At 37.8% G+C, this 16,236-nt stretch overlaps 1 protein-coding gene across 8 annotated transcripts in view; it reads left to right on the top strand.

Moving 5' to 3' along the window:
• Positions 1-16,236, top strand: part of NLGN1 (neuroligin 1) — a 623,398-nt gene that overhangs the window by 295,590 nt on the left and 311,572 nt on the right. For 6 of the 8 annotated variants that reach the window (XM_090056034.1, XM_090056033.1, XM_090056036.1 and 3 more), the window contains one exon: positions 6,667-6,726. The exons of the other annotated variants lie outside the window; for them this stretch is intronic. In XM_090056034.1, coding sequence (XP_089912160.1) covers positions 6,667-6,726 — 60 coding nt within the window. The remainder of the gene's footprint in view (positions 1-6,666; positions 6,727-16,236) is intronic. 8 annotated transcript variants of the gene reach the window in all.

A 16,236-nucleotide genomic window follows, 5' to 3' on the forward strand; every position in this document is an offset into this window, starting at 1 on the left:
GCAATGCTTGAGGAAAAAATACAAAATAATTTTGCTTTGTATGTGGTGCTGAAGACTGATAGGATATTCCAGGTCAAAATTGAGCAGGATTTTTTCCATGTAAGATGACTCTTGAGTTATACCCAAATGCCATTCATGCCTTTGAAAATCTCTTTCAAAGGGAATTCTGGTTTACTTTTCCTGATTTATTTATTTATTTTTTTGCTTCCTCAGATTTTAATGAGCAATGGTGATTTTATAGAATTATTCTGCAAATGACCATTATGAGGTATCTTTCCAATTTATCATTAAATATATATAGATTTTTTTCTAAAAAAAGTGAATCCATTTTTTAACATATCAATGTAGTGGAATATCAAGGTCTAGGAGGTTGATAATACTCATAATTCATTTTTTAAATGATTAAACTCATGAAAAAGTACCAAATGATATTTTGATGCAGCTAGCATCTGCCTGATTGTGATAATTCAACTCCGTAGTTTAGTTGGAGTCCAAGTTGCATGAAAATGATATCTGAGTTAACAAAGGAGTGAATATTACGTTATGACTTTTGATGGTAGTACTTAAAAAGGGTTGTTTTTTTTTAAATTTCTTTTTACTTTGTTGAACTATAAAGCCCAAGTTAAAAATCCTGTTCTAGTGAAGAAGGCAGCGTAGTAGTTGGATGGATGCTTATTTAAATAAAAAGTAAATATATAATAATAATTGACAGGTGCATGCCAAAATATCATGAACCCGAATTTCAAACCATTGTAATCCATTTAGTAAACCATGGTGACCCCCCCTGTATTGCATCAAGAGTTGATTTCAATCTTGCACCTTTTCCTGCCCGTGGACAGGCGATTGAAATATCATACAGTCAAAGACCTCTCTCTAGTGTAATGGCTTAAAATTACTTGAACTTAGGCTTAAAATGACTGTAACTTCATCTTGAGGTTACTTAAAACTGTAGCAAGAACCTTTCTTTCCTCTTCCTTATCGTTGGTAAAATAGTATATTTTGGCCAACATCTAGTGCAAATCAGAAAAAGCTCATTGAGTTCAGCTGAAGAGATGATCCTGTTGTTCTACAAAATGGTTTCAGTTTTGTAGTGTGAATTTTGATGAATAAGGTTGCCAGGCCAGAAGCGGGTACTGTATTCATGTGGAAAGCATGAACACTGCATGTGTGATGCAAAAGACCACAGCTAACTTTTACGGAATTTAGACCATAAAGAGGGAATTTATAATCCACTTTAATGTATTTGGGAGCTAAAGTACATTAGTCCTACATCAAAGGGAATGATAAAAAGCAGTATTAACATGGTTGAACTTTAATTATTTCAGAGCACATAATTATTCTTCGGTTAACTGCACAGAAACGCTGATATTTTTATTCCTTTTAAAAAGAGAATTCCATTGTACACATAGGGTGGGCAGTTAGAGATGTTAAAATGTAGTGTATACCTTAATATCAGTTGTGTTAAAATTAAAGTGTTTGAATTATGCTTTCAAGCAATGTAAGTAGGACACTTCTGGCATTAAATGAGTTAAGAGTTCATTATGAGTTCCTCTTACCCACAGTATTCCTTTTGTCTTTGCAGTAAGACTATTCATTGCCTTGATGAGACACAAAATGTCGTAATCACTTTTTCTCCCTTTTCAACTGACATAGGGGTCTACTTTCCCATTAACATTAATGAGAATTATGTGTATGCAACAATGAGAGGCTAGACCTGTAGAATCTCTTGTTAACATAAATCACCCTTGCATCAGCATTTGAGATATCTGCTTGCTCTGCTGATATTCAATATTTATTGCATTGAAAAGAAGCAGAAAATTCTGCTTAAAGTCTGGACCAGCCCAATGAGGTACTATTTCTGTTCAAAGTGTTTTATAAACATGGGGAAAAGATTTTTTTTTTTTCTTTCCCTAAGCAGTTAAAGTATAAGAGAAACTAGTGGCTGTTCACTGGGGGCACACAGAAAGAATGGGCTAAAGTCTCATTGCAGGTTTTTTTGGAATCTCTCAATGTAAGGAGCAATCTTGGAAAGTTTCCAAGTTTTATTTTTTGCTTGTTAGTGCACTATATCCTGCCACCATTTTAATGATTTTGGTTAATTAGTTTCTGGCATCTGAACAGAAGATAAAATATCAAACCCAGTTCTTTCCCAGATGGGAAAACCCTATAGAATTTATTATCAGTAGGGCTACAGAAATCTTTCTGTTCAAGAATATTGTTTTAATAAAAATCGTATTTTTCCCCGTAGATTATTGATTGAAACCTGCAGCTTGTAATTGCAAATTATATCTCCAGCATACATTTCTAAACTGGCTCCAAATGTTTGTATAGGAAGGGTATTGCTGTCTCCCACTCTTCTATAACGGTTCACTTCTTTACAACCAAGGCTGAACTCATTGAATTCAGTGGAGGTTTTCTGGCGTAATGACTGAAGGATTCAGCCTTTATTTATGCTCTTCCCCTCGTAGGCAGACAGCACTAATATTAGTTAGTGGAGTGTATTATCCTGAGAATAAGGATGCAGGAAGCATTGCTTACTGTATAAGAAGGAGAAATCCTGCTGGAGCAGAGGAATGCCAACCTACAGCCTCTGTATACCTGATGTGGTGACTTCAAAAGGCTTTCCCCTTGGCTGCCCCCCTGTAAGTCCCCTCAGGGAGCTTGTAAGTGCTTTAGACTGCCAAATTTAGCCAGTCTGCTGCTGCTGCTTAATATCTCAAGACCATACTACTCTTCTCCCAGCTTTTAATGAGTTTAGACAGCTTTGGGAGCAATAGTAGTTCAGTACAGCTCTCGTGCAAGGCAGCGATTCTCAACCAGGATGCTGCAGCAGCCTGTGGCGTTGCGAGATCCTTTGAAGGGTGCCGTGGCACCCAGCCTCCGTGTGAGGAAGTAAGCAGTGGCTCCTCCATGCCTCGGGAGCCCTGTGTCCACGCCAGCATGCGGTGGACAGGCAGTCCCTTCCACCGGCTCCAGGAGCAGGGAAGTAGCTGGATTGAAAAGCGCGCCCTCTGGCAGCACCTGCACTCTGCTATGTGTGGGTGGGCAGACATGGGCCGTTCTTTTTTTCAGCCTGGCTTAGTCTTCTTGTGCTTCCAAGCTAGCAGTAAGGGCCATAAGTCAAAGCCTTAATGGCTGTGTTCATCCTCTTGGGTACAGATGGGGCGGGCAGGATGGGGGCAGAGAGCAGAAAATGTGTGGCACAACAGGGCCCTGCCCCCCTGCCTTCACTTGGCGGCAGCCTCTGTGTCTACAGCCACCGTTGCCCCTTTCTTCCTCCTGCACGGCCAGCTGCCTCCTTCAGGATGCTAATGTCCCACCTCCAGGCTTCCTCATTCTCCCCCACTGAGCACCTTGCAGCACTCCCTGCCATGCTCTCAGGGTTGCCACCCACTCTTAAGATCAAGGGTGCCACAGGATGCAAGAAGGTGAGCACTAAGAAATACATTTGTTTTGGGATGCCACTGAACCCTGTAAAGCTAGGGAAGGCGGCATTGATTCTAAAAATATTCAGAGCCACTGCGCTGAGGGCTGCAGAGTATTTTACAGTTGTTAATGAAGTTGCATAGTACACTTGCAAAAAAAGAAAAAAAAAAAAAGTAATGTTTTGCTTAGTTTTCAGATGATCACAGAGGCCCTCTCTTCATTCTGTTAACATGACCTAGATTTCAATCATCAGGACAGCACACTGACCCTAGGAAGAAGACCCTCAGGGTATGGACAAGCATACTTTTAGGTGCTGGAAAAGGGAAGGGGAGCTGCTGCTGGGGGGTGCCTGTCATCTGTTATAAACTGTTACATATGCATGATCTTGTAGCAATACAAGGTAACTAAATCACCCTAACTGAATGAAGCAGGATTACACCTGGAGCCATTTTGCTATGCTTGCGTCACTAGAGAATCATGCAGACATTAAAACTGCACTTTAATAGCTTACGCCCATCTCCTTTGATACCGATATATTTGTTATGCCTGCTCATGTGCTCAGCCACAGAAAGTCTGTCCAAAGCATAGGCATTTGCTGCTTCAAGCAGGCCTTAGCTGACTTGGTTGTTGCAGCTCACTGTGTGGTGGAGTGGGGTCTGGGCATGCTAATATTCCATTTCCAAGGGGAAGAGGACAGTGGTGTGCTTGGGGATAAATTTCCCAGGCTTGGAGAGTGGTAAGTTTTGAATCCATTTCTTCTAAACTAGAGAGAGCCTCTGTGTAAAACTGGGATTTCAGGGCTTGTGGGTAAAGTGAGTAGTGGTTAATCGATGCTAGGCTGAATAGCATTTGGGTGGTTCCACTAATACTTCCAGCAAATGTTAATGCAGTCTCTGTGTGTTGTATCTGGGCTCAACGAGCAAGGGACATGAGGTGCTCAGCTACTGTTTAAAGATATCAGTCACAATACATTGGTACTATAGTGTGGATGCTGTTAAGATGCAGGGCTATGTGGCTCGATGCATGGCATGAAGCACAAGGTACCATATAAAAGACATCCCTTAAAATCAAGGACTGGACATCCACCTATTTGAAATGGAACTTTCAAGGTCTGGGTTTTCTGGCCAGGAGAGAACTTATGCGGTTTATGCAGAAAAATACGTGATAAACATGCCTTTACAGATGCCACTGAATTATCCTTTGGATCTTTTTTTTAAACTTAATTTTCAAGTAGCCCTTAAAACAGAATACCTAGTTTAAACTATAACATACCATGGCTGGTTGCTACGTGCATCTGTCTTAGAGTTGGTAATAGGAGTTCATTCTTCCCTGTGTGCTGTGCTGAAAACATGATGCCATTACAGGAATCATTGCCAGTTTCCCAGCTATACATAGTGGTTTTGGCTTTTGAGAAGTACAGTAGCTATAGTGTGAGAATGGTTACAGCAAATCATTAGGGTGCTGCCTGCATTCAGATAGGGTCACATTACATAGATGTCATATTTTGCAAATATTACAGTGAGAGTTTCCAAATAGCAGAAGCTACTGCATTCACCAAGATTCGGTTTCAAACAGAATGATTGCTTGCAGCTGTAATTGTAACGTTCCTGTGTTTAATTTATGATGTATAATTCTAGTGTTCTGTATTTAGAATGAGCTTGAAACCGTATTCATGACCGATGCTTTAGTTAAGATATTCGCCTGTGGTTTTCAGTGACATGGTCCAGTTCCTAAAATTCACAACTAAAATCTCCTGGTGTCTAAGGGCTATTTACGTTTCTCAAACGCATGCACCTAGTGCAATACAAACAGCAGTTCCTGATTTCTTTTTTTCCCCTTAAGTAGCATTCAGAAACCTAGTATTCCTTTCACAGACTGCAGGTTTAATGTTGAATTACTAATATCTTGTAATATGAGAGAAGTGGAGAGAGTTCTTTAAATACAAATGTTTTAACACTACCTCATTGTGCAAGGTGCTTGGAGTTAATGCATGCTTCTTGCCTACATTTACTGCACAAATTGACACATACCGTTCATCTTTTTTTTTTCCTTGGGTTTTTTTCCCTATTGTTATTTTATGCATGAGAAATCCTTGTTTTCTACTCTGTGCTTGGCTGCCTTTTTAACTTTAGAGTCCTGCATTTATACAGATTGCTTTTTTGCATGCAAATTACAGAAAGTCATGGAAATGAAAGAGCTCTGATAAAAGGAAAGATAATGCTGAGTTTCAACTGTCTTTTATTCATGCTTAAGTGTGTAAAATATTTGACATATGGAAATATTTTCAGTATGTCCTTTGACTTTACTTCTGATGTATATTTTTATTACCTGCTAACAGTGAAGAGCTATTTTTTCCGATTGCAAAGTGTTGTGAATCTCCTAATGCGTTAATAATATCTGTGCTCTGCTTGGAATAGGATTGAAGCTTAATTCACATAGTATTATTAATTGATTGTGGGATATTACTTGTCCTACCTGTGCTGAAAATTTAACTGTTACTTCTGAGTATCTTGTTGAAATCATTGACTTACTGAATTCAATGGCAGCAATCCCAGTGAGTTCAGTAGGGCCAGGACTTCACTGTTTCTAGTTCACTTTTGGGTGGTCTTATTTCTTTATATCTCAGCAGGTAGTCATAGGTTTCAAGAGAATACTCAGTCCATGGTTGTATTTAAATTTAGCATGTAATGAATGAGTTGGACAAAGAAAAATTAAAGCTAAAACTTTGCTTACTATTGAAAAGCATGAGCTAAAATAGTTAGATTCAGAAATTTTATTTAGCATTACACACTCACAAAAAATACTTTAGCCAATTGCCAAGGTATTTATCAGCAGTATTATTTTGTCAAGGATTAGAGCTAATTTGGTATTTTTGTCACCACCAGATTAAATTGAGAGAAACAGGTAAATTGAGCAATGGAATATTGCTTCTGGTTCCTTTTGTTTATGGTGGGTATGCTCTTCGTAAACACGCTGTTTTATTCTTGATTGAAAAAAAAAAATGAAACATTGGGCACTATTTGCCTTTCATAATAGATGTTTCCAACAGCCATACCCTACAGGAAAGATTTTGCTATAAGTTTAAAAAAAATCATAGATATTCTTTTAAGCTGAGTGCATCCTTCCCCCAAAATGTTTTTCTTGAAACATCTATGGGAATTTAACATTGACTTTTTTCCTCAGTCTTGTATATTCTTGAATTGTCTTTTTTTCCTCCATTTTCTCCATTCTCAATCCTAGGTCCCCTTACAAAGAAACAGACAGATGATTTAGGTGATAATGACGGTGCTGAAGATGAAGGTATTTTTTTTGCCACCAAACTGATTTGCATGACAAGGATCCCTGAAAATCTTTTTCTCCCCTCTTTTTTTGACTTCTTGTCTTCTTTTGAAGAGTTTTTTTTAATTCCCATTTTTGATGTGTTTTGTCTTCTTGCTTGTTGTTTATCTACATATATCTATTTTTTTAAAAGAAAGAATGTTAAGTTCTAAGTTTTGATATAAAACAGTAACAATATTTAAAGAGGAGGGTTTTTTGTTTTCTTGAAATCAGCTTCTGATATGTTACATCCCACCTTTTGACTGAATTTTGTCCATACTATTTGAACTAACACTCTTTTTAAGTCTCTCTGTACACCTTTTTGCATGTTTTCTCTAACCCTGTGTATTTCACCAAATACAAAGATGTTTCTTTTTCACTAACTGATCAGTTTGATAAACATGAACTATTGTCTTTGTAAAGGGAAAATGTTAGAAAGCTTGTACAAAGTGTCTCTTAAGCAACTGAATTTTAAGTACAAAAAGTACAAACACCTTTCCTTCTGTATCACTGTGTTAAACGGTATAAATCCAGAGAGCTCTCCCTTATATATGATGAAGCATAGCACTAAAACAGGAAGTTATATTTTCATTTGGTTGAGATCAGCTTATCACCCAAGATTTAGTGGTGCTAAGTTGAACTTCACGCATCTATCCGTTATGTTTTCTATATTAGAAATAGATACAAAAGCCTGCTTGCTCTGGGCTTATGCTCACAAACACATTGGTAAATACTACTAACAAACGTGCACGAAAGCATGTAAATATCAAGCACATCATTTTTGTTCATGGATTCCAATATTAATCACATAAGCTTACATATATTGGATTTGTTTAATATTGCAGACTAGAAGTAATGTTAGAAACAAGTGGAAGCAAAGCAGCCAATCTAGCCCATTCATTTTATGAGTTTCATAACTCTAAGCTTAAACCCACACTTTATTTGTGATGAAAAAAAGGTAATGTGTCCAAACTTTCTGTATCACTCCCTCACCTGTTTTGGGGTTACATGCTCTTGCTTCAATCTTTATTAACTTGCAGACTAGCTTTACCATATTCCTTTTCCTCAGCCCAAAGAAAAAGGGTGAAATTTGCTGGCAAGACCTTGAAGTTTCCTTCAAGTAACTTTTTTGTTTTGTGATGAGAAAAAAAAAATGCATCACGTGATGTGCTTTGGTTCACATGGTATGATTTAATGCACTCTGCGAATTCTCCTGAGAATGAATTTGTAGCAGGGATGTAGATAATAATCAAATCCCAATAGCTTCTGCCTATTGGCACCTTTGCCAGTACTGCTAAATTGCCCCCCAAAACTTACCTGGCAACACCTAAGCAGTATATACTTCTCTATGTTTAATGAGATGGTTATTGTCCAGCCTCCTTGTGATCCTCTGCCACGTTGTGTTGCCCAGCTCACATTTAACTTTATATCCTAGTTCCAAAAGCTCCAGGACATTATTATGAGATGAGTGCATCATTTTCCAAGAACCCTTTCACAAATAGTAGCCAAGGGATAAAAAGGCAAGCACGGGCCTTTTTATATTGAATGGGTTTAAGTGTAAAGTTCTTTTCCATCTTTAATTCCTATGCTGCTCTGAAAGAGGGTCCTCTATTTTAGGCTGTGCAGAAACGACTGAAAACAAGCCACAACTTGAAAGATAAACTTACTTGGGAGACAAATAAAGGAACCCAAATAGCTGCCTCCTTGTCTTCTTTCATCTTTCCACAGAAAAATCTGCCAAGATTCCTATGTAACAAATCACCTGCCAAACCTTCCAGCTTTCTCCTGATATAGAATATCTGCCATAAAAGAGCTTATAGTCAAGTAAAAAAATCTTCAGAGACCTGAACACTGAAAGTTTTGGGACAAGCATAAATATAGATTAAAATAATGCCGTGTAAAGAAAAGCCAAGGCAAAGTAGTTCTGTTTACATGTAGGACGTGGCCACGCAATGTTAAATCCAGTGTATTTTAAAGACTGCAGAACCTTGCCTATGTTTCTTAGAAGCTCAGAGCTCCCATTTCTCTTCTTTCTCTTGTGCCTTGTCCCAACAAAGAGCCTGCATCATCACCTAAATGGACTGGAGAATGCTCCCAGTGGAGTGAATTGATGTCATATGCTGATTAGAAGAGTTCACTGTGTAACAGTGATTAGTAATCCCTACTTCCATCAACTAAATGTCTCTAACCCAAGGTCAATCTTCCAGGCCCTTGCCAGTCCTGGAACTATGAAGACTAGGCTCAATAATCAAAATTGGATCTCTTGTATGTGCTCCCGGCACTAGACCAGCCTTAATTAGATCATTTTTCATTTTTGTTTTCATGGGACGGAAAGGCACTAGGGCACATTACCAGCTAATGAACTGCAAACTTACAGTTTAAAAAATGAAGGTAGTTTGAAATATTATAAGTGTAAATGTGTGCCGAAGTCAACATTATACAAAACTCGTTGCTTTCCTAGACTTTATTGTCTACCGAGTCACTCTCTCTTGTTTCCCAGCAGGTCAGCATCTATTGCCTCAAATAGTTAGGTTTTGTCTCTCCCTGGAGGTGCTGGCACGCCTTTCACTAAGAACTGAGAACCTGCACATGGATAAATGATATAGTGATAAAGCCAACTGTGTCTGGCCATCACTGGAGATAACATTGGTTTATTTGCACCTTTGTGGACAAATGGGAGAGAAAAAGCTAGTACAAAAGACTCAGGAAGTGAATAAACTGGTATTTCATAGCTGGAAAGAAGGCTTGGCTTAATGTAAATTATTTTGGTATTTTCATCCTAGTCCTTGGCAGTTTTATGAATTAAAAAAAAAAAAAAAGAAAGAAAGCACAGCCTTTTAAAAACATTACTATATCTTACAAAATGGACCAATAACCAATTCTTATCGACATCTAAAGTCTTCATCAAGGACTAGGACCTGGTTGTACTAATTTGGGCATAAACAGGACGATTTGGTTACAAATGGACTCTCCCGTCAAAAATACCTTATGCTCCTTGGTTAACTCACCTGTTTGGCTCAGATACTTTTTATGGCCTCCATTTTTAAGAATCCAAGCACCATGGCTACTAAACACATCTGTGGTGTAGCGTGGTATTAAACTTTTCACCAAGTCATGGTCTGTAGCCCTACTTCCCTGCTCTTTCCCATTACTTTCTCTAAAGCCTGGGGGGAAGTAGTAGGTTTTGCTGTATGTTCATAGATTATTAAACCAAAAAAGACCACCTATTCTGCAGATTATTGTGATGATCTCGTCTAACCTTCTGTATCCTGTATCCTAAATTAATTGCTTTTTGGACTAGAAAGTATTTTCTGGCCAGGATCAGAGGGACATTTAGTCTTGATTCAGATGTTGCCAGTGATACAGAATGTACCTCGGGATCTGATCTGAAGGTCAGTAGACCAAGAAAAGAAGTAAATTCCAGAATTTTGAGGATCTTCACTCGAGAGATGCCGTATCCCCATTGCATTTTAAAAAATAAAAAAAGAGAGGCACTAACTCAAACCTTTCACTGGTTTTTACTTGCCACAGTAGCACACAAAGAAGGACGCCATCTCTTAAGTATCCACAACTCATAACATTTCAAATTTTGGAGACTGGCAAATAGTTGCACGCGTTTGTTTGAGGTACAAAGTAACCATGTGATTTAGCATAATTACAGTTTCTCATGAGTTCTTGCCTGACTAGACTAGCACAAATGTTGCAATTTAGGACAAAGAGTAATTGACTGGTATAAACAGAGACATCTACATTGTCTGTGCCCACACGATCACTCAGTCTTGGAATTCATGAACATCAGCGGTTCAAGATAAAAATTCCCATTGTATTTACAAATTAAATTTTGCAAAGACTATTTTTCTTCTCAGACTGAAAGCCATAATTCAGCCTACACTGAATTTTTTACAGTAATTTTATTAATACTAGAAAATACCCATAGTACAAATTCTGACAGACCCTTAATGTAAGCAGCTCTTTTTAGCTCCATTACAATTATATCATTGCTAAGCATTGCTAGAACAGTGAAGGGACTGTCAGCTTTTGCATTACTAATTTTCATCTTTTAGTAGTTTAAAATTACCACATACTTGGCTGCTTATGTCCCATGGTAATTAGACCCCTCTCTAGCTACCTATAAAGGCCTGTCAGAATTACAGCTTTCATTTCGTGTTACTTCATATCTCTTGCATTTATCCAGAAGGATCTCAAAGCACTTTACCAATTTAGGAATTGCTATATAGTGATCATTCCATCCACCTCTTAAATGAAGCTACCTTTCAAGGAAGTTCAGCCAACCACTTAACAATAGACTGCAAAATGACCCAACGGATTGACAGGAACTGAAGAACAGGAGAAGGGAGATGGAAATGGCCAGAGCATTAAGATTAAATGCTCCCACTCTTAAGAAAAGTGCAGTGGACTCTGTAATGATCTCCAGTTGTCAAGCCTTCAGTTTTACATCCCACTTGAATGATGTGATTTTAATGGAGGTTTGCATAGCAGGACTTGCAGTAATAGTACCTTATGCTATAGTAAAATAACAATAGATATAGTCATGCTGTCCCTTAGATTTAGACTGACAATAAATATCTTCAAAGGAGCTTTTCAACTGTTAAAATCATGGTATTGGTGGGTAGTATGTTTTGGCTCCACAAAATCTTGTAGGAAAAGGATTTTGGAATAAGTGGAACAGGCCTCATGTAAAACCTTGGTGCACAGGAGGCGTGTGGATTCTGTAGCAGCCAGTTCAGGAGTAAGGTTCCTGATTGTTTCTGTGCTGCCACATCATGTTCAAAAGACAACTGGACGTATTATGGTCCTAACATGGATACATCTACATAATATCAAAACAAGAATTTTACAGAATTGCTTTATATTACATTATTTCTGAGACTCATGGAACAAATGTAACTTCGTGGAACTTATGACTGAAGTTCCTTCTTTCCTTATGCTGTGACCAGTCATAAAGGTGAAATGTTGAGGCACTGATTTTAACCTCCTTCTACTTCGGGCGGCTATTAGCAGCTTTGGAGAAGCACTTCCTGTGATTTCCCCATCCTGGAGGAGATGCTTTTGTGCCAAACTGGCTTTCAGTATCATCTCTTCCTTTTCCATTTGATCATACCCTGCAGATTATTGTTTCTCTGGCTTTATGGCCAAACAAGTGGTTATACCAAGCAGTAAGAAGGAATAGGGTATGAAGGACAATGGAAATTATAAGAAGAAAATGCATTTACATAGGTCAAATAAAATAATTATCCCATGTAGGTAGTAAATAAGTTGGCAGATTTGAGAATAACAGTAAGTGGAACCCAGAACAAATTGGGGCATGAATAAGATGGAAAAGGATTGTGGTCAGGGTGGGATTTTGAACAGAGATGGCCCATGTACATCTTTGAAATATGAAAAATTTCTTTTTCTTTTGACCCAACTTTTAATTAAATAGACCAGGTTAGAAACTAAATTAAATCCATATAAATGCACATTTCTGGGTGCAAATGCTGCATAAATAACTCTTCAGGCCTTATTCTCACAGAGTAACTTGTAGGAGATAGTGCTGCTCAGAGAAAGGGTTACAAATTGGATCCCTCCAGTTCTGGTGAGACTATTGAAGTCTACAGTTACACTAGGCTGCTTCCGTCTTGTGATTCTTTTTGAATCGCCTTCTGATTTCACGGAAGTTGCAACACTGAGACGGACTTTGACCCTCCTGATCAAGCATTGCTATTCAGTAAAGAAAAGCAGCTCTGCTATGATGCATTTTACTGAGGGCATATATACATGTGCTTTTACACATGCCTAAACTTAATGCGCATTAGCCTAATGTGCATTAAGGCGATTTAGGCACGCATCCACACATGAACATGCTAATGTGCATTAACGTGGGTATGTAGACCGACTCGGGACTAAAGTTCATCCCAGGTCAATGGACATGCACCACGTTAATGCATATTAGCGTGTTTACATGTTCGCTAATGCGATTTAACTATTTGTGTATAAATGTGGTACCTGCTTTATGCTTGAATAGCCTTAAATCATCTCAAATAGCCTTAAATTTAGGTTCAAATAGCCTTAAATCACCATTTTTAGGGTGCATTAAGGTATGCACATATAGACACATGTCCTTAATGTGCCCTAAATTGGGCTAATGCACATTAAATGTGCACATACAGACATGCCCTGAGACTACTGCAGTACTCTGGCACAATGGGTGGACATCGATTCAGAAATTAAATATAAAAAAATCTATCAAAATAGAATGGGAAGTGAAGTACTAGAGGAGTTAAGTACTCAGTTCAGTGGGAATTGACTGACTACCTTCACTGGGACTTTGGAAAATACTATTCTAGACATCTTTGTGCCAAGATGGATCTTCTCCCTTTAAAAATTATTTTTTATTTTTCTGTCTGGTTTAACTTTTAAAAGTCTCAAACTGTGGGTTTTCCATCACTTCCTTGGGCAAATGCTCACAATCTAATTGAACTTGTAAGCAGGAAGTGTTCCTTGCTTTTCAGTTTACTTTTATGTTATCTATATTTTATCCTATTATTTCTAGTTATTAATACCCATTTGTACCTCTTATATTGCTTCCCTGTGCCAAGTGGATACATTTTTTAGTATTCCTATATTTGGATAAAACACCCCACCCTGTTTGCTGACTTTAAAGATATTAATTCTAAAGACAGAAGCAATCTCCATTTGTTTCCCTTTTTTCCTTCATATTAAGGCTTTCATTCTGTGTTAGAAAGCTGCAGGCACAGGTTTTGTGCTGTATTTACATTAGCTTCATAGGGATTCTGCATGAATGCCAGGCCTGTAAAGGTGTTTCCAGGAATGGATGAGAACCTGTGACTTAGGTCCCTGCCATACATTACATATATTATGCAACAAACTGGTTAATTGCACAATAAAAGGTACACTGGCCACATGTGCAAAGTAATAATCACTCCATAAACACATCTATCCAGCTATAAAAAGGACCAACCAGCTACGAAGTCAGTGCTTGAAAATGTGTATCAACTTTATAGCTTGTTTCTACCCAGCTTTAATTTGAACTTATGGCAGGGCCCCTAAGGGAGAACTACTTTTAATTTCTAGAAGTGGTTTCCTTAAAGTCACTGGTGAGCTCTTCAGGAAGTCTTTGTGGAGAAAATACATATTTTAACTAGTCTGATCTGATGTGGCATGTGGATAAATTAAGAGTAATTTGCAATGCTGCCTGCCCGTAACCTTTTCAAGCATAAAATTCACAAAAAAATCATAGAAAGGCATAATGTGGGCTGAATTTATTAAAAGAACCTCTTTTTTGTACCTTGAACTTTGCTTTTCTCAGGGGTACATGGTTAATATTTTTTGTTTCAGATAAAAGCCACCCATTCTTCTCTAACAACCGCAATACTATTTTCCAGATAAAGAACAGAACTACCAACATCCATTACCATTCACAGTTGGTACGCCGTAATTCTATGTCATTTTAATTAAAGAAGAATTCTGAAACAGTCTCCCCCTGTGCTACGTCCAAGCATACAATTAGCTGTGTACAATTTCTTCTGTGAACTGTCACTTAGCGATTTTCAGATTAATAATTTATTATTGCTTCCTTTAGTTAGATCCATGCTAAAAAAAAAAAAAAAAAAGGAAGCAAAAGCTGTGTGTAAACATCCACTGAAAACAAATGCTTTAAAGAATTCAGAAGGTCTTCCTCATTCTATTTAAGTTTAAATCTTGGAAGTCCATAATTCCATTCCGTTGAAAAACATTACATGCCCTCTTAACTTTTAGACTTGGACACTTGCATGTTCAAAAAGCTTTACTGTGTGCTGGGGCAAAAGGACACGGCAGGCGATTACCCATAAATACCCCCAGGATTTTTTAGTAAATAAATGATTGTATGAGCACTTCCATGACTGAAAAGACTGATTCTGGGTCTTGATTAGTCTGGCATTTTCTTCAAAACAGAATCCAAATGAAAATTATAGCTATTTTATAAAAATGAATCCATCTGTTCTGACCTGTTTCACCAAATTCAAATGCAGATGCTCTTACAACTTCTTTTTTAGACCAGCCCCTTCTCTTGTCATCGTCCTTGCCCTACTTATTCAAGGCAACACTGATTTATTGAGCATTGCTTTTAAATTTGGCTAGACTTAAGCCACTTAGAAGAAAACTTTACAAAGACATCCATTCTCCTCCACTGATATTTCCTGACTGTGGAAGGAAAAAAGCTTGAATATTATTATCATGCAAAAGTTTTCTTCCAACAAGATACTGACCATACTCCGTGTTCCCCATTATGGAAATGTTACAATTCTTTGAAACCTGCTGTTTTTCAGGTTCACTGTGAATGCAGCATTGTGCACTGGAAGATGGCGGGCCAGTAACAAAACAGTCTGAAATATCATTTAATGCAGGTGTACCACAGCAATTTTTCCCCCCCCTTACTCTCACACATTTCTCTCTAATTCTTGTGAAATGTTTGGTAAACTTTTGGGGCCAGTTTGGTTTTCAGTGCAGCATAGCTTCAAAAGCCATTATTGTTGTTTCATAACGATGGGATGCTTAAGCTTTTATTTTTCAGAACTTGCCCGTCAATACATTTTTTAACTCGGTGTCAAACATCCACATGTTGGTTTCTGTAGATGCATCAATTTACAAAACTCGTTTTCCTCATTTGATTTTCTTAATATTGCTTTATAATTGGATCCAGGATTAAAATGAAAGGAAAAAAGATACAAGACCCCCCCCTCCCCCCAGTTTATTTACTTTTTTGTTTTGCAGCACTTTATGGATAGACAGATTTACTGTTTTCCCCATATGGTCACATATTGTTTCCGTGGATCTTTCTGCTGGATCTGGCGGATATTTTTGCATATTGTTCCTGCAGATCTTTCTGGCAGCAGGGAAAAAAATCAGACTAGCTATGTATGTTAAAAGCCTAATTTTAGGCTGCAATTATTCTACATCTTGACCAAAGTACAATTTTTATTTTCTCAATTTTAGCCAATATAGGCAACAGACTATTTTCCCTAATACTCTATGGGACAAGATAATATTCAGTTGAGGTCTAAAACAATCCTGTTTTCTCTGGTGCCTCCAAAGTAATTGGTACATAAACTTCAGGTGCACCTGAAGAGTTGTGTTTGTATACCCTGTTTACAAGTTGCTGCTCTTATATTGGAAGCCACAGAAGAATATGACTTCAACAAATTGACATCAGCTCAGATCCCATTCAACTTAATTACACAAAGATGCCTTTATGCGTTTGTACAGTACTTAAAGGTAGGATTTTCAAAAAGTGTCCAACATGGGTCTAATTCTGCTCTTACTGAAGGCCACGGGCATTTTATCAACAACTTCACTGGGGGCAGAATCAGGTCACGTACTTCCCTCGCATAACCTTGAAGAACTGCTATCAACCCATCATATTTTTTCATACTTTTTATTTGGGCTCGCTAGTATATTACTTTTAAACACAGTTTGTACTTTTATGCCTTC

This window comes from Crocodylus siamensis, chromosome 6 (assembly GCF_052110815.1).
Source record: "Crocodylus siamensis isolate JL-2025a chromosome 6, ASM5211081v1, whole genome shotgun sequence".
Classification (NCBI taxonomy): Eukaryota; Metazoa; Chordata; order Crocodylia; family Crocodylidae; genus Crocodylus; species Crocodylus siamensis.